This window comes from Thunnus albacares, chromosome 7 (assembly GCF_914725855.1).
Source record: "Thunnus albacares chromosome 7, fThuAlb1.1, whole genome shotgun sequence".
Lineage (NCBI taxonomy): Eukaryota > Metazoa > Chordata > Actinopteri > Scombriformes > Scombridae > Thunnus > Thunnus albacares.
In genome coordinates, this window is record NC_058112.1 from 32,723,669 (window position 1) to 32,750,367 (window position 26,699).

Here is a 26,699-nt window from a genome sequence, read left to right on the forward strand (position 1 = left end):
CCACCAAAAGCAGAATATGTCTCCTTCAATTTTTTTTGCTAAAAATTGACACTTCCTGCTGCCGTAGCTGCAGTAGTGACGGTGTTTGCTGCAGGTCTGATGCTGCTGAATGTAAAAATCCACTAAAAAAAAAAGGATTAAACAGCTTCCTGCAGCACAAACCACTGTCGCATCGTCTCACTTCGTCGTTTATGGATGTAGAACGTCTCCCGTCAGCCACAAACACACACACACACAAAAAAAACAACTTACAACTAATGTCACTGTCTACTAGGGATGTGCAGAGATCCCAGTATTTGTATTTGTATCTGTATTTGTTGTGGCAGCAAAATTATTTGTATTTGTATTCGAATAAATGGAAAGAGGCTTAAAAATCTTGTTTTTTGTTTTTATGACACTTTTAATTTTAGAAAATGTGTTACAATAAGTGTTCATGAATAAACTACCTTACGACAGACAGACCTCTACCTATTTATACACCCATAACACAGAGACAGCACAGCGTGTCATGTGTAGGCAGGAACTTCAAAGGTGATTATTGCTTTGCACTTTTCATTTATTGCCTATTTTTTTTACAACCTAACTTTGTGGAAAGGAGAAGGGGAACAACAGGTTTAGAGAGTCTCTTGGGAGCTCAGCTTTATCTCTGGGAAACACCCCCAACAAATAATTTTTTAAATATTTGTATGAAACAAATATTTGTATAAAACCCACTATTTGTGCTTTGCCGAATAATGTATTTGTATTCGGGCACACCCCTACTGTCTACAGCAAATATTCAAGACCTTTGGACATGAGTCTTAAGACTTTTTAATATCTTCTGAGGCCTTTTTTGTGGGAAGTGAAGCAGCAGATCTGCCTCAGAAATACAGATACATGAACTCAGTACACTGTGATACTATAACACCATGTTTCAAAACTCACATTTATTGGTGTTTTTTTGCTTTAAGTAGAGCAGTTCATCTGCTTCACTATCTAATTAAAGCATAGAGAGGATTAGCTGAACTTACTTCCAGTCTCTGGCGATGAAGTACTGCAGCTCCAGCAGTCTGTGTTCACAGTCCTCCACCATCTTCTCAGTGTACAGATGCTCCATCAGACACGACAGGATCCTGCAGCATCAGCAACACAGATGTATTCACATTGCACATTCGCTAACAGATGCTAAACAGCATCAAATTAAAGCATCAAATTAAATCTTTATTTTACAAACAGAATAACCAGTTTCCTCTGAAACATGTAGACTTTCATGATTAGGAATTTAAATTACTTTTACTTTTTAATTTTACTTTTAATCTCTGAAGACAGACTCAAGAAAATGCATCAAATACACAAATTGTAGAGATGAGACCATCATGAGTAAATAACAGTGTGTGTGTGAGAGTGATGAAGACTCACATGGGGTCTCCGTTGCGGATGTGTTTGCAGGCGGTCTGGATGACGGACTCGCAGGCCTCGTTGAGCGCCCGGTCGATGCGGTAGTCTGCTCCGGGGTCGGCTTCCTGGATCAGAGTCTGGAGCTGAGGACAGAAACCAGGATTCTTAAAAACTCACAAAAAACAGGCAGCTGCAGCAGCAGCAGGAAAGGAATTCTGGAAAAAGTAGGTAATAGTAGAAGAGGAAGGTTGAGGGAAGGTCTAGAACTAGTTCTAAATTTATAAACAGCTGGGGATTTAATATCCAGTACGAACGGGAGGAATGATCACAGCGAGGAAAAACCTCTCGGTGTTCACGCCGTCCCTTAACGTTGACTTACCGCCCTCTGACAGCTGGGGTCGATGGCTCCCATGTCTCCTCGGCCGACCCTCATCAGGCAGTGCAGCGTCCGTCCTTTGCGGTGAAGACCGGAGCAGTGACCCTCGATCTCGCTGCGACAGTGCAGCACGATCTCCGGACTCAAGGAGAAATCCTCCATCAGCATCCGCCTGTAGTCCATCATCTCACCCTGACACTCGCCGCTGACCACGCGACCTGACACACACACACACACACACACAACCACACACACACACACACACACACACACACACACACGCTGTAAGCTGTGGTGTTTTGCTCCATTAGAAGATGTTATTTAAAACTAATCAAGTGTGTTTGATGGAGCCAATCTTCATTTTTAAATAGTTGTCAAAGCTTTTATTTTATCTGTTTCCAATTTTATTTTATTATACTGGTAACTATATTATTTAGCTTTTTAGGAAAGGATGAGGAGTTTGATAGACTGACTGTGTTTAGTCTTTAGGGCCACAATCTCTAACCTCATGTTACTTTAAACATGATTTCAATGAGCTCCGCACAGTGAGGTATTCAGGTTTTAAATTTGGGGAGAAAGAGAGCGCTAGTATCAGATCAGTACTCTGTATCAGCAGATACTCTTGTTGAGTTGAGGTATCAGAATCTTTATAGGAAGAGAAAAACTTTGATCAGTGCATCACTAGTTTGAGGTGATGTAGGAACAGCGTCCATCAGAAAGCACTGACATGTTTGTAAAATGTCCTGCCCTGTACATATATAAGTATATTTAAGGGATTCTTTTCAAAAATGTTTCTTCAACCTCTCTAAAAAAAAAAAAAAAAAAAAAAAAAAAAAAAAAAATCCTCTTCTGGCTTTAGAGCAGGGGTGTCAAACTCATTTTCACCGAGGGCCACATCAGCATAATCGTTGCCGTTAACACACTGCATTGTTTTTGGTTTTTGCTTTCGTGAACAAATTCTGCTGCGATCGCAGTTTGCCTTTTAGTTCTTGGACAATTTGTTGTTTTTCTTGAAGGCTATTTTTGGCATACTTAGCTCCGTGTTTGGTATCAAAATGCCGACGTAAATTGTTCTCTTTGGGCACAGAAATCGCCTCATAACACAAAAGACAGACCGGTTTTTCTCCTTGAAGCACAAACATGTTTTCTCCTTCCCATCTTTCTTGAAACTGCCTTCCATCTGCATCAATTTCTCTCTTTCTGGACATTTTGGGGTCATTATTTATATTTCTTAACTCCATTTGTTGGGAAAATCTCATAGATGTGGATACATTGCAGTCTAATGGCGGGATACCATCACTTCGTGGGTAACATAATCGGCAGTTTTCGGTCAATACCCGCTTTTGACTTCAATTTACAATCAGACCTTTTTCTCTCGCGGGCCACATTTGGCCTGCGGGCCTTGAGTTTGACACATATACTTTAGAGGAAGCTGACTATAAGTGTATTATTCAGCTGGACTGTGGGGGGGGTCATTGTGTGGTTCACACGTCAATAAATCTCTGGTGAAAAACAGAGCCGTGACTGACAGATAATTCAGTTAATAGCGGCGTCTGACTGTGCTAATTAACAGTCAGAGCCGTGACTGAAAGTAATTAACTGTCAGGACAGAGAGTGATTGACAGGCGGCTCACCTCGATGCACGGCCGACTCCAAGCAGAGCAGCAGGTAGGAAAGGCGGGCCTCTCTGGCTCGGGGCATGTTGCTGTCCGCGCTGCAGCGGTACTTCCTCAGGTCTGACTTGCAGGCTTTGGCCAGAGAGTAGCTGACCTTGTAGTCCTGAGCGATCAGCTTCTGCCTGGTGGTCAACGCCTCGCGGCACTGAGGACGCAAACCGGCATCACAACACAGTTTATATAACACGCTTTGAACGTTTAATTTAAGGTTAATGATTAATTTTCAGCTCGACTGTATCAATCATTCTTTTATTTATTTTTATTTAAAACTAAAGTGGGGCTACAGCTTGTTAAAATACATCTATTTGTGTATCAAGACAAGATATTTTCTGATTTTTTCATTTGGAAACGCTGTTATCAATTTTCCAGACCTCTCCAAATCTATTTCTCCTTAATAAAAGATGGAAAAGCACACTCACCCTCTCAGACATCGCCTCCTCAAACTTGTGATTGAAGAGACATTTGTAGACTCGTCCCTCTCCGGCCAGTGTCTGAAATAAATAGAAACAACAGATCAATCAACAGCGGTCAGATCGTCTAAAAGACATCAACGGCCCAAAACCCCAAAGATATTCAAAATTACTATCATGCATGACACCGAAAAGCTTAAAATAGTCACATCTGACAAGCTAAAAGTATTTTTTTTTGGCATATTTGCTTATAAAATGACTAAAACATCTGCTAATTAATTTTCTGGCGACCGTTGAAGGTCTAATGGTGCTTTAAATGGTGATAAACTGTTTCTTCTCGATTAAAAAATGACCCGATAGAGGCTCTAAAATAATAAAATGAACATTATTTACTAGTTGATAATTAGGAAAGAGACGTCTGCTGCCACATTATGATAATGCAGCTTGTAACTCAATTTAAGGACCAAAATGACGTCATAATGGTGGTAAAAACATTTACTTTCTATATTAAGCCACCTAAAAAAACATAGAAAAATATAAAATGGACAATAATAAATCAGCATTAGTGTTTATCAGACTGAAGTGGAGGCTTGATTCATTAAATAAAACTGGTAATTATAAAAGGAGTTTATGGTTAAGATCTCCCAGCTGATACTCACAGTTTCACAGAGGCGTTCGCGGTCGTCGCGGCAGGCGAAGTAGAGATATCGATCCAGGTGGAAGTCGTCGGAGGAGAGCTCGGCGACTCTCATGATGGCCTTTTTGCATTCGTCCTTGATGGGGTGAGCCCCCGGCTGCTCCTCAGCCTCCCGCACCAAACCTTTCTCCAGACAGGCGATCACCTCGCCCTGAGAGTGGATGTCCTGCACGGAGGGCAAAGGTCACGGTTACAGCGGGTTACAAATCAATTAATCCTTTTCTGACAACAGCTTCCATTCATTCAAACCAATCAATTCATTTTATTGAATGTTTATTTGTATCAGTTTATAGCGTGAACTAATGCCACATACCGCAGCATTTATAGCCTGAGCTGGTTGTTTTTTGTTCATTTAATTTATTTAAACTAGGGCTGTGGTCAACCAAAGAAAATCTTGGTCGACTAAAATCGTACATAATCTTCAACTAATCGATTAGTCGCGCAGGGTGGATGTAACAGGACAGCGTGCACAGTGAACTCAGCAGTCACACATTTCTCTGTTCTGTATTTCTCTGTTTTGTGTCTTCAGGTTATGCTAACTCATTGTTGCTAACTTTGGAGCTAACCCCCTTTACTTTTCCAGCATTTGGGGAAACAACAGACGTGACTTTTTAGCGTTTACTAACTGAGACACTGTAGTCTGTGCTGTACATTTACTGCCAGACTGACAACTTACTACTAACCTTTTCCTCTGTCCTGCTCGCATCCACCGTCACTTCTCTGTCCCTCGCTCTTTCCTACTCGCTAGCAAACATACTCCTTAACGGAGCCGCGCGACCAGTGGTTTCCCAGGCAACGACACAGAGGTTGACTCACGTACCGGACCAGCGCTGCTCTGAGACTCCCAAACGCTAAAGATTTCTGAATGAATGGATGTTCATTCGGATATCAAATATTAAAAAATATTTTTTTGGCCTGGCGGGGGTTCTCGTTGTGTCGTTATGGAGAAACACAGATTCAGTAAACGTTCAGTAAACGTTGAGTACAGTTAGACCCAGCAGTCACCGTTAGGTTGGGTGAGTTCAAAGTTGTGAAAACAACGGGGGTGTTTTGAATACACCCCCGTTGTTTTCACAGGTAATTTGTTAGTCTGTCCCTCCCTCCGCAGGAAATAATGGATTAATCCTGGAAAGCTGTTGATGTAGCACTTTTCTCCTTATGAAAATAACACGGAGATTATTCGACCAATGAGAATTAAATCGGACGAGAGCATATCGACCAACTAATCGACCAGCAGATTACAGCCCTAATTTAATTTTTTCTGACTCATGGTCGATATAATAAGACAGCATCACTGCCAACACATAATTACTGTGTCATCATGTTGGTGCAACCTGTTGGCTGAATTTTATTATCATAACTGATACAATAATGTCTAAAAATTCATAAATGTTTTCAAAGATGAAGAAACTTAAACCTAAGGGAAAACACTTTCTCTGAGTAGAACTTATTTTAGTTAAAAAATAAATAAATAAATAAAATACAGGAAAAAAATGTTGAGTATGTCTTGTCTTTCTCTGTGTGGTAAGAGATGACACTTTGGGGGCGAGCGCTGTCTGAGTTATATATAGGAGTCAACATGGTCAGTCTAATCTGCGCTCCGAGCAGCTCCAGCACACTGCTATGAGCCGCCGTGACGAATCCCTGACAATGAAACCCACTCTGCTCCCGCTGACAAATAAATAATTTGCTCCGAGTTCTAATTGTGCCAACGTGATATCCCATAATAACCGCGTGTCTAACGAGCTTATGGAGGTTTAGCTTGGCTCAGCGGCAGGACGACACGTTCGGAGGAGATTGATTCACTCCGCTCCCGGGACGAACCGCTGTCATACTTCTCTGTTCTCCTTCCAGCCGAGTCACACTTTGAAAACACAGGTTTTCAGGGTTTGCAGACCGCGCGGAAGCAGAAACGGACGTTCACGAGACAGAATCTGGTAAAGTCAGGCACATACTGTATGTACACGCCTGCCAAGCTGATATGAACCTTAATTACTGCTTCCGCTCAGTCTGAAAACCCAAAATTATGCTCAAAGTGTGACTCAGCTTTCACAGGTTCTGCTGCATTCAGCCCTGCACTGAGACTAGAGCTGCAACGATTAGTCGATTAATCGATTAGTTGCCAACTATTAAATTAATTGCAAACTATTTTGATAATTAAAGTTTTAATTAAAGACATTAAAGTGAATATCTTGTTGATCGGGACTAAACGAGACACTTTTGGGACTTTGGGAAACAAGACATTTTCACTATTTTCTCACATTTATGGACCAAAAACTGATAATGAAAATGATGGTTAGTTGCAGCCCTGGGTGAGACACTGTAATACAACCCAGGAAGTCCAGCTGGAGCTACAGATTAATACTTTTAATCAGACGCCAAAAACACCATATAACAGTTTTACAACTCTGAGAAGTTGTAACAGCAACAACCATTTCATTTTTGTTGCAACAATCGTAAATAAAAACAGCAGAAACGGTGTTGTTCATGTTATAAAAATAATCCTCCATGACTGTACTTGCATGTCTGTGATTGGCCGCAGTCGCGTCTCATTGGATGACGCCGTGTCAGAGCAAAAGTTGAACCAGGATATCCACATCAACACAATGAGACGGCTACGTTGTTCCACACAGAGCTGATGTCGGTCTGTTTCCCAGTTAGACACCCACCAACGCTCAATAAAACACTCCATCACTCATTGATAATCAATCACCAGAGTTACTGGTTAACACGGGTGGTGAACACTGTGCTCCTCGTTTGTGAAAGCTTCTTGTTTTCCTTTTTTATTCAGTGTGTTTACAATCCGCTTAAACAATCCAGTTACTCAGAGACAGCAGGTTAAACCTTTACATGCATCAACCTGTTTGCTGTAAATCCATCAGTAGTCAGATTTCTCCACTACTGACTCAATAATCACACCTTCATAAAGCGGTTTGACTCAGCTGTCAGCTGTTGAAAGAACAGATCTGGTGTTATATATTCCTCTGATGTGCAGAGACACACATCAACAATTTGTTGGTCTGCGTTTCAATACTTCTCTACTCTGTCTGTGGCTCCATCAGTTCCTACTGAAGACATGAATCTTATAAACACACCTCATTAATGTTTAGTTTAATGTTTAGAGACGGTTATTTCCTAAATATCTGCTGGACACTGCAGGAGGAAATCACACACTATACATCTGGACTTTCCATGGGATTAGTTGACAATAAGAAACATATAGAATATCAAAATGCTGTCGGGTGACTTAACTACGTATTTTAAAGTTTGAACCTATAAGGTTTGGTCTTCATGACTGGAGCAAACACGTCTTTAAGCTTTGCTAAAAGACAGCAGTGACACAGCAAAATGTAAACACTGCATTTAAAGAAGTTGCTGCAGGGAGGAAGTCGGTGAAGCATGACGAAGCACTTCCTGCAGCATCTTTCACATCCTCAACGGTGAACCACAAGCGGCTGATACAAGGACCGGTTACTCTACATCACTGGCCAACATTTAAACTTGTTCACTGACAAACCCAAAACAATCCTCACAAAAATACCTCATCATGTATGAGAAATTAATGTCTAATGCTTGTAAAATCCTTATTAGTGTGTAATTAAATGCATCAGTGACCAGCTGGACTTTTATCTTAAAAAGGAGGACATATTCTGCACGTTTCCAGCTCTATATTTTTAATCTGGGGCTCTACTGGAATATATTTGCATGATTTACAGTTCAAAAAGCTCCTCATTTATATCACACTGGTTCTTTATGCGGCGCCTCGCTTCAGCTCTGACTGAAACCGACATCCAGACGCTGAGGAGGCCACGTCGACAAACTAGGAAACAAATTACAGCAGCAGGATTTCACTTCTTTTTCCTTGTTCTTTACACGAAATGTCAGCTTCTAAAATACACCCGTACATGTTCAAACCAAAATACATGATGAGCCGACATCAGCTTGTCGGCAAGAACTCTCTTTTTCCCCCTTTATGTAAATGTGTCACGTCATTATCTGTATTTTTGTACAGTATCAAAACGGTAAAATGAATAAAAACCGACCTTCTCTCCGGTGCTGATGCTGCCGCAGCGCAGCGTGTTGATGTCGTCGCGACACTTATCCATGAAGCCGCAGATGAGCCGGTAGTCGCTGAAGACGATGCTGGTCATCTTGGTGATGTACTGGTTGCACTGATAGTCGCTGATGTTGCCGCGGTGATCCACCAGACAGGAAACCAGGTAGCCTTTCCCCAGTTCCTCCGCCGCACATTCTTTAATCTGAGCGGAAGAGGAAAAAAAGACAAACTCGACATGTTTATCAGTCGTCTGAAAGTCTCCAGAGATCTAATCTAAAGAAAACATATCAGAAACATTTAACTTATTCAGTTTAGTGCTTTAACAAACAGAAAACTAATCGTTGTCATTTTTTAAGGAAAAAAAAAGGCAAAATTCTCTGATTCCAGCTTCTTAAATGTGAATATTTTCTGGTTTCTTTAGTCTTCTATGACAGTAAACTGAATATATTTAGTTTGTGGACAAAACAAGACATTTTATAGACTAAATGACTGATCGATTAATCCAGAAAATAATCTACAGATTAATCAATAATGAAAACAATTGTCGGCTATGAAGCAGTCTAAGTATCTTCTTTAGAAAAGCCCTTTGTCTTCTTCTTTGTCTAACCCTCAAGCCTGTTTCTTATTACCATCTTATTCTGATCATTTAATTTTTTTATGTGTAAATACAAACAAATAAATAAATACAAGCACTTCTTTTTGGTCTGATACAAAACTACAGAGGAGCTGAATCCACTGCAATTTAGAGGACGCTTGAATTAACCGTTTTTGGCCACTTGTGTTTACAAGCTGTAAACATAACACTGACATATTATCACCCTATAAAGTTCTTATGGTGAACGCGTTAGCAGAGCAACATCATCATCCCACTGCAGTTGTGTTTGATGACATTCACTCTTATTTCAGCTCTGGTTTGTCCGTAAATGTACCAGAAAACCAAAACCAGGAGCTTAAAGAGGCTAAAACGCTCTGCAGAACTGAAGGGGAACGACTACTAATACGACTACGACTGACGCTTCCTGGCAAACATGCACATAATCATTGGATCTATTATTAATAAAGACATAATAAAGACATACGTTTACCAATCTCTGCCCACTGAACTCAGACACACCAGGTCTCTTTAACTTCTTTTAAAACTCGTCTTAAAACTTTTTTTCTTTGTGAAAGCTTTTGGGAATGTTTGATATGTTTTAATTAGTTTTTACACCTATTTATTGATGTTATTTGTTATCATTATTTGCATTCTATTGTCCTATTATTACTATTATTGTGCATCTTCTATTACTATAATGTACTTCTGCCTTATTTTATCTGCCTTGTTAGTTTTATTGTCCTTTGTAAAGCACTTTGTAACATTGTTAAGAAAAGTGCTATATGAATAAAATGTATTATTATTATTTATTATACTGATCAGTGCAACTTCGAGGAAACAAATGAATAAAAACAAAAGCAAATTAAGAAACAAAATCACAAAAACAGTGCAAGTCTGGCTGATACTAAGACTGATGACCATGTTCATTAGTAAACAGATATCATCACCGGGTGTAAAGCTGATTTCTGAAATGAGATCCAACATATTCGTCAGTATTAACGTCCCCTGGATATTTCCGTTGTATATAACTTTCACTGTTTCAGTTATTTGCTTGTGTTTTCTGTATTTGCAGCACATTTCTTTATGCTGTATAATTTATATTATTATCAAAGTGGTGAAAGCGTTTCATTTGTGTTTTGTCTCTTTGTTCTCTCAGCCAAAAGTGACTCATTTATAACTTTTATAACAAGCGAGTTATCATCAGACAATCTATAACGGAAGTGAAGTTATCAGGAACGGCGTGTTTCAAAACGGAACTGTTAGACTTCTTATCATCGACATAAAGACCTGACAAAGCTACTGTTTGAAAGCCATTAAAGACATTTATCTTTTTTATTGCTTGATTAATGTTATTAAGTAATTGAAAGACTCAATAGCACATTAAACCTGCCATACAGTTAATGATAGACTGATAACTGATGGTGAGAGATCCGGTGAACCGCTGTTTGGTTTTAAAGAGAAAAGCAGTTCCAGGAAACTTGCAGGTGCTTCTGAGGTAAAAATAAACTACAGCTGATGCCTGATAGACTTCAAACAGACGTCTTCCTGTATAGAGAACAAAAAGCATGACAGCAACTAACAATTCTTTATTGTTTAATTGAGAAAATGAATGTAGATTAATCAGTGAACCAGAAGATCTCAGAGCTCTTTGTCAAACAGTTACAAATTGGAAAATATTCAGTTTACTATCATTAAAAAAAAAGTGTATTTTTTGCCATTTTTGTTTTAAAAAACATCATAATTATTAAAATAGATTTAATTTTCTTTTGTTCATTCCAGCTCTACTTGAAATATTTTATTTTTTTTTTACATTTAATGGAGTAGATTATATGTAGATTTTTTATTTTTTTAAAGTTACACAGGCAGCATTTTATGTATATTTGATCTTTTTTCTTAATTCAAGTTTAATATACATGTACCTGTTCTTTTTTGTTTTTTCATTTATAGTTATTTACAATGATTAAATTCCTAGTGTAGTTTACTGTTTCAGTGCACTGATGTCATTTTATACAATAAAGTTTATTATTAAACTATGATATCAGGCCTCCATTACGTATCTTTGTCACAAGCATTTCAATAACCAGATTTGAGGGATTATTGCAAAACACGTGTGTTTATGCAAATATTCTGTATATACAAGATTATCGGCTGATTTATCAATATTGGAATTTTTTTACTCCCTGATATTGGTATCAGCTACAAAAATCCAGTATCTGTCGAGCTCTGATTCTAAATGGTTGGAGGTTTTATTGATGTTCCGTTTCTAGAAATATTTAATTTCTACTCGATGGAGAGGAATCCAAACATTTCTGTGAGTGAGGAGTGAAGAGGAGGTCAGTACAGCAGCTGTGTGTTTGTACCGACACTAAACGAGGAGGCTGAAGGTGAGAAAACACGGACGCTGAGAGATAAGAGATGATTCATCGACACTCATTCCAAGCGCTGCCCTCTGAAAACATATCTGTCCGAGCTGACGAGCTAGTTGTGGTTTTATGTCGGTTTTAGGGGTTTGATGTTAGTGACTGACCTCAGAGATGGTCGTCTTGCAGACCTCCACGGCGACAGACTCAAACTTTGGGTCGGTGGTCAGGTTCAGCTTGTAGTTCCACAGCAGCTGGAGGAGAGAAGCCACATAAAACATCTGGATTACACAGATTTAATCTCACTGACATTATGCTACCAGTATTAATCATTTTATCTATAAAATATCAGAAAATAATCTGTGGTGACTTCTTAAAATGTCCAGTTTTGTCAGATAAACTGTCCAAAATCCAAAGATATTCAGTTCATCATCACTGATTACAGAGAAAAGCTTCAAATCCTCATATTTGAGAAGCTGGAAGAAAAAATTTGGGTATTTTTGCTTAAAAAAAGATGATTAAATTCTGACTAATATTCTGACAACTGACTAATATATCAATCGGCTAATTGTTGCAGCTGTAATTTAATTGTCCTTGCATTAGAGCTGCAATAATTAGTAGATTAAGTGATTAATTAATTTCATTATTGAATGACTAACTATTTTTATTTTGAGTCATTTTTTCAGAAAAAAAAAAGAGACTCAAATCCAAATTCTCAGATTCACTGTTTTGGTCTATAAAAACCACAAAAAAAACAAACAAACAGTAAAAGATGTGTCAAATATCTTGTTTTATCCAATCAAACTAAATATTCAGTCTACTTGTAGACAAGCAAACCTGGAACCATCAAATGTTTAGTGAAGACACTTACATGGTTGCATTCAGTGGCGATCTCGTTTTCCTGGAAGAGAAAAAGAGAAAAAGAGGTTTTAAGTATAACTTCAGGTACAGGAGTATAACTTCAGGATTCGAGTCTTTCTCTGTCACGAGTGTCGTTACTGAAGTCTGTAAGAAACAAGCAAACAAATCTGTGCTCGTGGTTCATGGTTTGCTGACGAGGTTTCATCTCTGGTTTTCTGATTCTACTTTGTTTCTATCTCTACCTGCAATCAGCAGAGATGATTAAACTACATGTGCATGCTCTAATGTCTTACACATTAAGTCCTAAAAAATATGTTTCAATCCTGAATTTTGCAGAGGAAAAAAAAAAAAAAAGACAGAACTTCATTTTTACTAGTTTCTACATTGTAGAACAATAATGTAAACATCAAAACTATGAAATATGGAATTATGTAGTGACCAAAAAATGTTCAACCAAAATACAGTAACAGTAAAAAGTGTGGACACACCTTCCCAATGCCCTTGAATAAAAAAGTGTGTCCTGACTTTTGACTGGTACTACCTATATTCATTTTTATATTTTAGATTCCTCAAAGTAGCTGCTGTTTTCCTGGATGACAGATTTTCACACTATTGGTAACATCTTAACCAGCTTCATGAGGTCGTCACCTGGATGGTTTTCAATAAAAACAGGTGTGCCTTGTTAGAAGTTAACCGATGGAAATTTCTGTCCTCCTTTTTCCGCGTTTGAGAGCATCAGTCGTGCTGTGCTGAGGTAGCGTTGGTACGCAGCAAACAGCCCTGATCCACTACAGTAGTAATTAGGGCTGTAGTCTGCTGGTCGACTGTCGACTCTCGTCCGACTAAATTCTCATTGGTCGAATAATCTCCGTGTTATTTTCATAAGGAGAAAAGTGCTACATCAACAGCTTTCCAGGATTAATCCATTATTTCCTGCGGCGGGAGGGACAGACTAACAAATTACCTGTGAAAACAACAGGGGTGTATTCAAAACACCCCCGTTGTTTTCACAACTTTGAACTCGCCCAAATTAACGGAGCCTGCTGGGTCTAACGGTTCTCAACGGTTACTGAACGTTTACTGAATCTGTGTTTCTCCATAATGACACAATGAGAACCCCCGCCAGGCCAAAAAAATATTTTTTAATATTTGATATCTGAATGAATATCCATTCATTCGGAAATCTTTAGTGTTTGGGAGTCTCTGAGCAGCGCTGTTCCGGTACGTGAGTCAACCTCTGCCGTTGCCTGGGAAACTACTGGTCGCGAGGCTCCGTTAAGGAGTATGTTTGCTAGCGAGCGGGAAAGAGCGAGGGACAGAGAAGTGACGGTGGACGCGAGCGGAGCAGAGGAAAAGGTTAGTAGTAAGTTGTCAATCTGGCAGTAAATGTACAGTACAGACTACAGTGTGTCAGTTAATAAATGCTAAAAAGTCACGTCTGTTGTTTCCCCAAATGCTGGAAAAGTAAAGGGGGTTAGCTCCGAAGTTAGCAACAATGGGTTAGCATAACCTGAAGACACAGAACAGAGAAACGTGTGGCTGCCGAGTTTACTGTGTACTCTGTCCCGTTACATCACTTCGACTACAGTCCTAGTAATAATCCATATTATGACAAGAACCACTCAGCTACGTATAGAGAAACCACAGTCCATCATATTTTTAAGACATGACGGCCAATCAATCTGTAAAATTTCAAGAAAGTTTTTTCAAAAACCATCCAACACTGAGATGAAACTGGATCTCATGAGGTTCGTCCCAGGAAAGTCAGACTGAGGTATCTCTGCTGCAGATCACCGATCAATGACACCTCAGATTAGATCCCACATCAATGCTTCCCAGACCTTGATTAAATTAAATATTAACTGTAAATCAGGCCTTCAAGGTTGAAGGAACCACTACTTAAGGAGACCACTAGGAAGAAGAGGCCTGTTTGAGTTAGACCAGTGGAAATCTGATGAGTCTAATTTTAAAGATTTCTAGTTCCAACTTCTGTGTCTTTGTGAGACGTAGAGATTGAGATTCTTCGCCCTGGATTATGTTTAAACCACTGCAGAGCGCCAGAGAGAGTGAGGTGCGGTTTTGGCTCTCTCGCCCTGTGTGAAGAACACACCTTCCAGAGAGGCAGCCCCCTCACTCAGGATGCAGTTTCTGGAGCCAATGTGGCCAAATTGAGCTATTTTCCTGCTTTGCTTTCCTTGACCTGAGGTGACCTGTCCCGACGTCCTGCCTCGACCAGCAGCTGCCCCTCCCCTCTAACCAGAAAAACCTCAAATCACTGCTATATTCCCAACGGAGCACTGACTCTGTGCGCGCGTGTGTGTGTGTGTGTGCACGTCTTTGAAATAACAGCTCTGCAGATGGCCGAAGAGTTTCTGACTGTTCACCACATGGCAGCCGCAGCGCATGCCAGGAATAGGCTTGTCTGTGTGTTTGAATATGCATGCATGCATGTGTGTGTGTGTCTTCTATTTACAGTGTATTCTGCACACACACAAGTGTCACAAAGCTCTTCACACAGACAGTAAAGTCAGTGTGACGGTGGGCGAGGAGGAGGTCCCAGGACAGACAGATGTTATAAACAACACGGAGCTGACTCAGTGCTCAACTGGTGTGAAAAAATAAATAAAGTAAGTGATCCTGGAAATGTGACCCAGATTGACCCGTCACAGCTGACACACTCCCCACCAAAACAAACAAACAAACAAACAAAAAAGTACTAGATGACTTTATTTTAACGTACTGGCACTATTAGAGAAACTGGGAGGGGTCTCTCTACACAAAACAGCATCTTTAAGTTATATAATTAGATGATTCATGCTTTATTTTTTTTTTTTTTTTTTATTACTGAGTTATTTAACCGACTTTGCTTCCATTCAGCACCTCAGTATTTCCACTGCAGCTCAGCAGGGAAACACAAAGATGGAATTTGATGCTAAAAAGACTGTAAATGTGTCAGATATCCACTTGATATGAGTAACTCAGACTGCTGAAGCTGAATAGAAGCTTCACAGAGACTTTTAAATGCATTTTTGCACTAAATAAACATGTGAAAACCTTTTTCACAGCTCATATGGACGCCTCACTGTTGTTTTAAGACACTTGAAGAACTGTGAACCCATCCTTTAAATTTATAACATTCATTGTCCCAAACTGAAAGTCATGGGAAACACAGATTGTCCCCATATATACAACCTTACACAGGCTCAACCTATAATTCTGGAGCTCCCAACCGGTACCTGAAAGCAGCACCATGTTTTTTTTTTTGTTTTGTAACGTCAACACAGTCAGTTTGTCTGTGTCAGCACAGTGTATGAAAGGCAGAACGGTGGGGGTTAACCTGGATGGAGCCGGCCAGTCTGATTCTGCATCAAAACAGGGCGGGACATTTGTTTTATCTTGTGTGTTTCTGGACTGGCTGTGTGTGTGGGACCGCAGGGAAAACCCCACCTCTGCACACTCTCAGTCCGCTCAAAAAAAAAAAAAAAAAAATCTCGTCACACTGCTGCAGAGCACAATGTGACTCATGCGGGCGTCTTTCCAGCTCCGTCAGGGGATCTGCTCGATTCACAAAAGCCAAAACTTCTCATGTATTCAGTGCTGCTTTGACTTCAAAGCCAAAATAAACTAACAATGATGAAACCACCAAGTTTATGACCAAACTAGGGATGGGCGTTTCAAGCTAAACTTCTTTTCAATATTCACTGGGAACTTTTTTTTTTTGAAGATTCTGAATGTGCCACACATGTATCAAAATATATTTTTCCTTGTTTTAACCAGCCGGATCCTTGAACGTGCCAGGCTCCGGTGAAAACAAGGGAGAATATATTTTTTTAAGACGATAGATGCATAAATATTCAATTTTTTATTATAATGACTATTCGAAAATTCAAAAATCATGACCCGTCCCTCGACCAAACGGAGCTGATTAAAGCTGTGAAAGTTTTCTAGGGCAGAGAACAGAAAATTAACTGTTGTGAATTAATTCAAGTTTGCATGCGTGTTAAACTCACAAGGAGCAGCTACACTAATCTAACACAGCAGTGGGAAATCAAACCGACGCAGCTGACACACCCACAAAAAAACAGACTGAAATATTGAGGCTCTTCGTTTTTACCGACGTTCCAGCTCGACTCAAAAGTCTGTCGAAGCTCCGGTCTCGTTTTAATAGCTGCGGCTAAATTAAACATAATCAGCTCTCCTCGTTACGTCCTGGCGGAAAAAAAAAAAACGACGTTGAGGCCGAGCTATAATTGGAAGTGAGTGAAAAGGAAGAGATGGAGAAGAGAGAGAGAGAGAGAAAAGTGACACACGGAGTGATAGAAAGGAGGAGAGAATCTAGAGGGAAGTCAGTCGTTTCCAAAACACCCTGTGAGGAATCATGAAGCCTCTGGTGTGAAGCGTCTGTCAGGCAGCAGAAGCAGAAAGCAGCCTTTAAACAGGCTTTATCATCATCATCATCATCATCATCATCATGTTCTTCTTTTGAGCTCTGCTTCAGAAAGCTGAAGGCCACTGAGTCTCATAATAATAAAACCCTTCAGCATCATTTGACATTGAATTATTTGGACCAGTTGATTTTTTTTAATTTTTTTTTTTTAAAATCAACGTCTGACTCATCCTCAGTAAACCCGAGAACGCAGCATCTAATCTGCGTCTAATCTTAATTCATATCTGTATATTATAGCATTCACTCTCCATTCTACAGACTTCAGAGAATAAGTGACACAAGAAAAAAAAAAGAGCTTTTCTGTATTTCTATAAAGTCTATAAATAACTTAAACTAATAACTTCAATTTGTCCAACTAACAGTTTAAAGATATTCAATTTACTTTCATGTAAGACAAAGAAAAGCAACATGTCTTAAAACATGTCTGGAGAGGATATAATTTGCTAAATATTTTCTCCAATAACTGATTAATGGTTTAGTCCATCAAACGTCAGAAATTAGTGGAAAAACACCTTTTATAATTTGTCTGACATGGTTCAGAAGTCAAAGATATTCAGTTTATAATGATATAAAATAGAGAAACTGCATGTATTTGTCTTTAAAAGTCATGTTTTATCTGGTGTTATCATGTTTCAGACCCTGTTTTCTCTCTTGTATAAGATGAATCTAGAGAAACTTCCTGCTTCAATAAAACTTAAAATAAAAGTGACACTTGAGAACGTGGACCAGAGGAAGACTGGTATTTTTACTTGCTAAAAAAGGACTGAATGAATGATTAATCAACCGTCAAAATAACTGCAGATTAATATTAAACTAATGTATTAATCAAATTATCCTTTCAGGTCTCGCCTTTTATATTCATTCACAAGTAAATTTCACGCTTCAGAGACGAGAGCTGATCTGGCAGAAACAGACCCGGCGTAGAAAAGATAACGGAGACAAATGAGACACTCTGGTGAACATCAGCACGGCGGCTACAAAAATAAAAGGGCAGCAGATTCGTCTCCAGCAGCCGCACGAGGAAGCTGGAGCTTTGTGCAGCTGAATCCGGGAAATGTTGGACGGAGGGTTACAGTGAGCGAAAAGCACGCCGCGTTTTAAAAAGCAGTCAACTGAAGACTAATTACTGGATGACTGAAGGCAACTCATCAGCAAACAGTGACTGTTTCTTCATTCAGTTCTGCCACAACGCTTCAGCTCATTCTCTACACACACACACTTTTGTTTTATTTGACTCCCCACCCAGAAGTTTCCACCGAACTAAACATCTGTTCAGGGGCCAGTATTCAGGTCAGGTGTGTGACAGATGTGTTTGTTTCCACCAACGCTGACTACACACACACAGAAGAGAGCTTGTGATACTTCGTCAAACTGAGAAATCCAAGAGAAGGAGCAGCAGAAATCTTTACAAATGGAGAAAAAGAGGAAACCTCCCGATGAGCCCGCTCTGTTCTGATTGGTCAGCTTCAGGAAGTTGCGTCACAGCCGACGTCAACAAACTATGAAATAAACTATAGAAGCAGGATTTCACTACTTTTTCTCGTTCTTTACTTGCAATGTCTTCTTCTCAAATCCACCCGTACACGTTGGAGCTGAAATATGAGAGTGGACAACATGAACGACACATGGAAAAAACCTTAGCAACAGCCTTAGCAACCAAGGCCACAAAACGGACGGCCTCTTACGGGGTGATGAGCCGACGTCAGCAAGGTAGAAAAAAAAAAAACCAACGAAGCCCTGACCTCTGACTTGCAGGCAGCAAGTACATACATTCACCTCAACTCAAGCATTATACGGCCTCTTTAACACACACTCGTCACTGTTGAGCTGCCCGGACTTTGTGCCTACAGTACACGGATGAAGTGTGTTAATTCAAGTTCATGTTTGATTTGGGAGTGGTTTGTTTATCCTTATAAGTAAATTTACCTTCGTTAGGCGTCAACCTGATAAAATCAACTGTCTAAAATGATAATACAGGATCATATTCATTCACACAAAACTCATAAATTACAATCAAGAGATTCAGTTTAGTTCTACTGGATTGAAGATGCTGGTTTGAGTCTCACTTAAGAAATATTATTTGTGGTAGTAGGTAGTAGTCCACTTATCAGGCTCTGACTGCTCAGTGCATCTTCTCTTACTGCTGACATCAGAGTCGCTACATACTCAGCAGTAGCAGAGCTGCAGTTATGGACACTTGAGCGCTTTCAGATAAAATGTCAACAATAGCCCTGACACAAACACTGGATGCTGAGAGGACACAAAAGGATGTTGCTTAGCAACCAGGAATCATTTTTTTTTTCCTTCTTCTTGGCAGAGGACCAAAATAAATGTATCAAAACAAACTAAAAGCTCCCGTCTTTGTTTAGGATGAAGCCAGATACGCATCAGCAGCACAGTTCTAATGAATCAGCAGACAGAGATGCTGAAATGTGTCTGAAGTGTCTCTTAACAGGACACAGAAATCCTGAGATGGACATCCTGCTTGGACATGACGCTGAGCAGTATCTTGTCTGCCTGATTATAAGACGACCTCTCCTGTTTTTGGACGTTTTGAAGGTACAACTCGTCCTGTTGGGAAAGTTTCCCTGAGATACTTTCAATCGAAGGTTTCAGAGAATCCTCATCTTTGAAGCCTTTCCTCTCGTCAAAGTGAAATATTTCCATTAAAGCACAACATGAATCTCACATTTGTAACACGCTCACACTTCTTCTGTCAGGCTGTTGGAAGCAGTCACAAATGTTTTCATCTTTTTTTTTTGAGCTCCTCATCAGCTGTGACAGCGGTTCATCTCTGCAGTAAAGACATTGTGACATACTTGCAACTCGTGGCGGAAAAAACATGTTACAAGATCTGTCAGAAACTCCTGCAGGTTAAACTGAGCTAACCAAACACTTTTAGTGCTGACTGACTCTAACAGACTCACTATAAAAACATCAAATAACAGTCTGTAGGAGCCGGTGTTACAGCGCTACTCTCTACATTCACACCAATACTTCAATAAACGTAGCAGCACCACAATGAGAAAATACTCCATAGAGTAAAAAGTCAAGCATTTATAATTTAAAAAAGGTATAATGTGTAAGAATTGGCCAGAATTTTAGTTTAAAACATTCCCAAATAACTAAAATTATCAACAGAATGTGAAGAAACGACCTATACGTATTGTGTTGCCCAGATATCTACTGAAGTTAGCATGCTAACCAGCTAGCTCCAGCCAAGCGGTAACCTCCGGGGCTGTAAAATGAAGCCAAAAACTGCAGTTCCTTGAACGACCACTTGAGGCTCCAAAAGTGAGTCAATCCCCATAGACCCCCATGTTAAAATGTCCAACTTTACAGCAGAAATAAACATGTTTACAGCCTGGTACAAACAACGGTTTTGGTCTCTGTAGCTAATTTCCTCTTTCATGACAACTGTACGGGGGGTGAATTTTTTTTTTATAACTCACCTGTTTAAATTTTATTATGCCGTAAAGCTCTGCATAATGAAGGACATGGCTGCTTTGAGTGACAGGTCCACCAGCCGCTAGGTGGCTTGTTTCAGCCATTCGGCCCCGCCTCTTTGCCCATTTTTCATTGGCTGGGAGTTAGGCAGCGTCACACACTGCCAAGATGGCGGCGGCTCACTTTGAGCTTCAAAACCGCTCTTCGGAAACCAACGGGTGATGTCACGGTAACTACCTCCATATTTATATACAGTCTATGGCTCCTGCTCGTATTGTCTGCCCTCGGTCCGACACGAGAGGAAGAAGCAGCAACACCAGCAGTAATGGCGGAGCCAGGCTGAATGACAAGTCTTAACATTTCTTTCAGGCGAGGAAGTAACCCTGTAGACTCCAAACATGTGGTCAGTTTATCCAAATAACGCCTGTTTGGAGAGTCAGCAGCTGGGGAGAAATCAGCTGTTCATGTCAGCTGATCCGATGAGCCGCACCGAGCTGCACCGGCTATGTGAAAGCTGTCATGAGCCATCGATACTGAAATATCACATCAATAAATCAGGTCTCTACTGGATTACTGTGCTTTAAAAATGGCAGCAATTAATGAAAAACATGATGCTGTGTTTTTACCATCAGTGAGTTCTGTGACATCTTATAACTGACATTTATCCTAGAGGCAGGTGTGTAACTGTTTAGTTGTTACTCAGAGTTCTGTTGTAACTTATCTCTCTCTGATCTGTGCAGCTTGTTTGTAATTTATCTCTGGCTCTAAAACTTCACATTTCAGAAGTTGGAACCAGAGAATATTTGACATTTTTGCTTGAAAAATGACAGAAGCACCAGTTTTTTTTCTGCCTATCAACTAATCGTTGCAGCTCCAGTACAATTATTTATCTCTAAAACATCATAAAATAAACATAGAAAGTCTCCCAGAATGGAGAACTGAAAGCAAAGAAGAGAATCCAGTATTTAGATTTGTACCTGTCAGGCTGAGAAAGACTAAAAACACAGCTCAGTGTGTGGTATTTGGGCACTGACACCGCCCCGGGTTGGAGGGTTTCACTTCCTGTGCTGCAGAATATAGAAGATCTTTTTTTAGTCTTGACACGTTAATTGTAAAGTATCTTTAACAAAACGGGGGCACGACGGGGGGAGAGGAGGATGATGAGTCAGAAACAAGACACATGAAGGCCTCACGCAGCCGAGACGGGGCCAGAAAGTCTTCAGAAAAATCTCCAGAGCCGCCGCCGCCTCCTTCTTCCCTCTGGACTCCGAGGCACCACGTACACAAAACCACAACCACCAGCAGGACTGACAGCGGGCAGGGCCGGAGACACACAAAAATGCTACGAGTCTAAAAGCGGCTCTTAATCTCACCAGAGAAGCAGAGAAGCAGAGTGCCAGCTGGGCAGCAGCTCCGGGCCTGCACACAGAAAGAAGGTGGACCAGCGCTGATGATGGGGCGACGCCAGACGTCACACCCAAAACCTGGTTTCACTGAAACCTCCTGCTGCATTCAGGCCATACCATAGAAACACACTCAATCAAGCCTGTTGCTAGAAGACACTCATTCAGCACCAAAGTGAAAAACTACAAAAGGAACAAAATACTTCAAATCAACATGTTTACTAGCGCTGCAACGGTTCATCTGTTGGACATTTTCTTGATTAATCGCTTCGTTTTTTGGTCTTTAAAATGTCAGAAAATGGTGAAACACGTCTTCAAACGTCTCATTTTGTCCCGATTAACAGTCCGCAACTCAAAGATGTTCAGTTTTCTGTCAGAGGATTAAAGAAACCAGAAAATATTCACATTTAAGAAGCCGGAGTCAGACTTTGTCTGATAAAAAAAAAAAGAAGACTAAAAACGATGAATCCATTATCAAAATAGTCGGCGATTAAACGACTGATCGTAGCAGCTTTTATATTTACTGTAACACAACTGAAGTATTGATTTTAATTAGTTAATATCTATTATTTTTGCCTTTTTTGGTGATAAGTTTGCTCCTTTTGTCATTTTTTAAATTACATATTAAAATGTACATGACGTGTAAATTGTTTCCTTTTCTTCCCTGTTAAAGCAAACATACATAGAAATGTTGTAAGATTGTATAAATTATACGACAGAAACACTTTGTGCATCTTCTAATGAAGTTTTATATTATTATTTATGTGTATTTTGTTATTTTAAACCAACAGATCTGTATCTATCTCAACTCTCAAATTAATCACTGATAAAGGATCGAGACGTCTCTCTCGGTGGAAGAAGAAAAAAAAAAAAACAGTATTTTACAAATTGAATCAAGTCCAGCTGCTTTTTCAGACCTCGTGAGAAGTGAGAAGTCATTCTTGTTGATTAAATGCCAAAGAAACTGTGCAGGAGGATCCAGGACGGTTACACGTCCGGGGTTTTTACTTTTTAAACAAAAAAAAAAAACCGCGGTAAAGTCTTGGTTTATTTCTACTGATGAATCAGTCCAGTCATGCAGATCTGAACTAGTCCATAAAAACAGGAATGAGGAAACTCTTCTGGCTTTATCAGGAGTAAAGAAGTCGCTCCTGACGAACCAGTCAATAATTACAACAAAAGATAAAGTTGAGCAACACGGAAACACACAAACTACTGTATGTCAAATAAAAAAAACTCAAAGGTTCTGTGGAAAAAAAAGAAGAAAATCTCTCTGATATGAAAATGTTTTCAGGCTGGTTTCACTGGTGACCTTTAATATCTCTCACAGTGGCGTTTAAGAGGGTAAAAAGTTCAAAGCTGTTGATAAAAATCAGGCAGCAACCTGAAACGTAGACATGCTACCGAGATGACGCTGATACGCTGATGACATACGAGATCTACCGGCAGGCGTGTCAGGGAAGTTATTCCACCAGGACATTCACCTCCCTGTTCGCTTCAGTTAGCCGATTTATTTCCTCAACTGTTTGTGGTTCATTTGCATTAAAATGTGAGTTTTTTTTTTTTTTATTGTATTATAGATGATTGTTTTTCTGCTGTCTCGTCTCTAAAATGACAGAAAATCACAGGATGACATCTTCCAATTATTATGACTATTACTGATTCATCTGCTGGTTATTTTTTTGAGTAAATATCTTTTTTTTCCTGAGAAATGTTGGAAAAAAGTCAAACAAGCTCATTCAATTTTCTCACAGCCCAAGGTTAAGTATTCAAATGTCTTGTTTTATACGACCAACAGTCCAAAAGCCAAACATGTTCTATTAACTATCATATATTACAAAAGAAAAACAGCAAACCATCACATTAGAGTAGCTGGAATCAGCAGATATTTTGCATTTTTGCTTGAAAAATGATAATTAATTGATGATCAAAATAACTGCAGGTAATTATTTCAGCTAATTTTGTCCAAAACAACAAATATTTTCCCTTTATAATTATAAAATCCTCACATTGGACAAACTAAAACCAGAGAATGTTTATGGTGTTTTTTTTTGTTTAATACATCGTTTTAACTATTAATAATCATTTCAGCGTGTTGCTCACTTCACATGAGTCGAGTGTGAAAGCTGTGAAGTTGATCACACGACTACAGGAAACCACTATAATGGTGCATTCATGTCAATTTGGATCATAGGCTACAACTAAACAATTCACTTCATTATTGTTTATTTTCTCCATGAATCGATTGGTTGTTTGGTCCATAAAACAGTCGATCATTGTTTCCCAAAGTCCGAGCTGACAACCCGAAGAACAGAAGAGAATTTGGACATTTTTTTCTTAACAAATGACTCATCAATCATCAAAACAGTTGCCAATTAACTCAGCAGTTGACAACCGATCAATAAAAATCGACTAATCGCTGCAGCTCTTCTCTCTTTAAAAACCTTTTTCCTCCTTTCTCCAGCGGCTCGTTGTTCTGCATGACCGAGCGGTTTGACGATGACTGGAGCGGACCCCGTCTTGTGATTGTGAGTAAGCAGATAATGGGTAACAAACCGAGGCTTGTCTTAGCCGCTTGTAAGCTGCTGTTATAACATGAGCTCTCAGTCGGCTGCTGTTCGGTCTCTCCGCTGACAAGCAGCTAATGAGCTTAAAAAGAAGTGAGCGAGCAGTCAGCTGCTTCCCAGCCAGCAGCCACAGTCCCGGGATGATCTCTCAGGACGAGCTCGAATGGGGCTAAAGGTCACACAAAAGCAACCTAGTGAAAGTCTGTGGTTCAGAGTTATCAACCAGCCCGAGGAATAAAAAGGTCTAAGTGATGAATAATCCTCAGTGTTTCTTCTTGGAGCGAGTTTAGAGGAAGATACACAAACGCAGCAGCTGCTGGGAAACTGCTCATTGTTTGTCAGGAACAAAGTAACAGAAAGTAAAAAGGAAGTTAAACAGTTATCTCACTCATCAAGCGTGTGAACGTATGTGTGAGTGTGAACTTCACACTGGTGACATTTGCTTTATAAGTGAGAAGGTTGGATTCAAACTAGTGATGGAATAATAAAAAAAATTAAAGTTAACAGACAGAAATGTAATCAGCAACAGTTCTGATAGTTGATTTATTCATTTATCAAAACAAAAAAGCCAAAACTTTTCTACATTTAGCTTTTCAAACGTGAGGATTTGCTGCTTTTGTTTGTTTTATTTCATTATAAATGGAATATTCTGGGAGTTTTTGGTTTTAAGACTTCATCTGGAGCTCTGGGAGATTGTGATGTTTCTGACATTTTACAGAAAAATAGTTGAATATACAATATATAACATTGGCTAAATTATGGATAATTATTACAAAAGTAATAATGACCAGAATAATCAATAATGAGAGTAAACAGCTCTACATCACATCGTAATCGTTGCTGAGTATCGACTGAGGCTGCAGATCTACCCGCTTTATAAACACACTGATCTGCCAAACCGTTACCGGAGGATTCAACCGGAGACCTCATAGGATAGAAACTGAACTTCCTGATTTGCACGACGTAAACAATAAACATGGCGACCTCCTCGAGCGTCGCCATCTCTCAGATCGACAAGCGTGCGTCACTGTGCAGCTGCAGCGACACGTCGTACAGACGTGAGTAACTGCAGACTATCAGCTTGTCTTCAGATCTTTCCGCCATTGTTGCTGCTGCTGCTGCTGACGTGTCGACTGACCCCGTCACGCTACCCTACCACTCATGTGCATGTTGCGTACGTGTAGCGTTCATTTCTGAGGACGTGAACAACCAACACTCCAAACAAACACAATTATCTTTTGATAATTGATTAATCATCATGAGTCACTTTTAAAGTTCTCTGATTCCAGCTTCTTAAATGTGAATATTTTATGTTTATTTTGTCTCTGACAGTAAACTGAATATATTTGGATTGTGGACAAAACAAGAAACACTGATCGACTTGTTTTTTTTACCTTTTAGTGACATTTTATAGACCAAACAAGTGATTGATTGCTCAAGAAAACAATCATCAGATTAATCAGCTCAACTACTTTTGTCTCTTTTGTTATGGATGCATCAACCAAAAATAACAATTAACAGATTAATTAAATCATGAATGTAATTGTTAGTTGCAGCAACACACTGAATGTTTGGTTTAACTGTTTAATCTGCAGCTAGATATTTCCTGACTTGCATCATTGGTTTATCCAGTTTATACTGTATTTACTTTGGCAGAGTCTGGAGGTAAAAACAACATTAAACACTTTACAAATATGTATCTTACTCTTAGAGAGAAAAAAAAACATATTGTTTTGCAGAAAATACTCTGCATACCAGCATACAAAAGATTTAGTGTTGGTACCACTCCCTGGTGTCTACTGGCAGACTTTTATCTTTCTATCATCTTCAGGTAATGCAAGTTGTTAAAGGACGAGTACACGATTTATCAAGTGTGTCTTAAAAACAGCAGTCAGGTGTCCGTAAGAGCAGTGAGAGAAGTTTTCCTCCTGTTCATACTGGCTATAAAGCTTATATGAGTCTTCAGCAGTCTGAGTTAGTCATATCAAGGTGATATCTGGCACATTTACAGTCTTTTTAGCATCAAATTCCCTCTTTGTGTTTCCTCAGACAGTGTTTCCCTGCTGAGCTGCAGGTGGAAGTATAGTAACAAAAAGAGGGACTTTGGCACTAAAAAGACTGTAACGTTGAAAGATATTATTATATTATATTGACTCATTTGGACACTGAAGCTTCATATTTGACTCAGCGGATGTAGTCTGTGGGTGTGAGTCTGCCATTAACCGACTATTTCATTCAGTCTTCTCCTCCTCTTCCTCTATGTGCGTGTTACCGTTTTCAAAATCCCCGTCGCTACATGAAACCATAACAACGTCAGAGCTAGCAGCAACACGCTGGAAATGGAAAGTTATATTAGTCTCTTTATTAGTAAAAGTGGTAATAACATACATCTTTTACTTTGGCAGGGATTTAACCAGCATGCTTAG

The 26,699-nt window shown here is 39.6% G+C and overlaps 1 protein-coding gene and 1 long non-coding RNA gene across 3 annotated transcripts in view; one reads left to right on the top strand and one right to left on the bottom strand.

Moving 5' to 3' along the window:
• Positions 1–26,699, bottom strand: part of LOC122985318 (Golgi apparatus protein 1) — a 47,659-nt gene that overhangs the window by 18,402 nt on the left and 2,558 nt on the right. Inside the window, exons 2-10 of one of the 2 annotated variants that reach the window (XM_044355886.1) lie at positions 12,420–12,449; positions 11,716–11,802; positions 8,580–8,795; positions 4,499–4,702; positions 3,849–3,920; positions 3,388–3,574; positions 1,757–1,971; positions 1,399–1,520; positions 1,011–1,112 (exon numbers count right to left, since the gene is read on the bottom strand). In XM_044355886.1, the coding sequence (XP_044211821.1) occupies positions 1,011–1,112; positions 1,399–1,520; positions 1,757–1,971; positions 3,388–3,574; positions 3,849–3,920; positions 4,499–4,702; positions 8,580–8,795; positions 11,716–11,802; positions 12,420–12,449 (1,235 nt within the window). Of the gene's footprint in view, positions 1–1,010; positions 1,113–1,398; positions 1,521–1,756; positions 1,972–3,387; positions 3,575–3,848; positions 3,921–4,498; positions 4,703–5,219; positions 5,359–8,579; positions 8,796–11,715; positions 11,803–12,419; positions 12,450–26,699 lie in introns of those variants that run through there. The other variant, XM_044355887.1, reaches the window with a different exon arrangement.
• Positions 13,726–25,548, top strand: LOC122985397. Its single transcript, XR_006404102.1, has 2 exons — positions 13,726–13,765; positions 24,171–25,548. It is a non-coding gene; the product is annotated as an uncharacterized LOC122985397 (long non-coding RNA).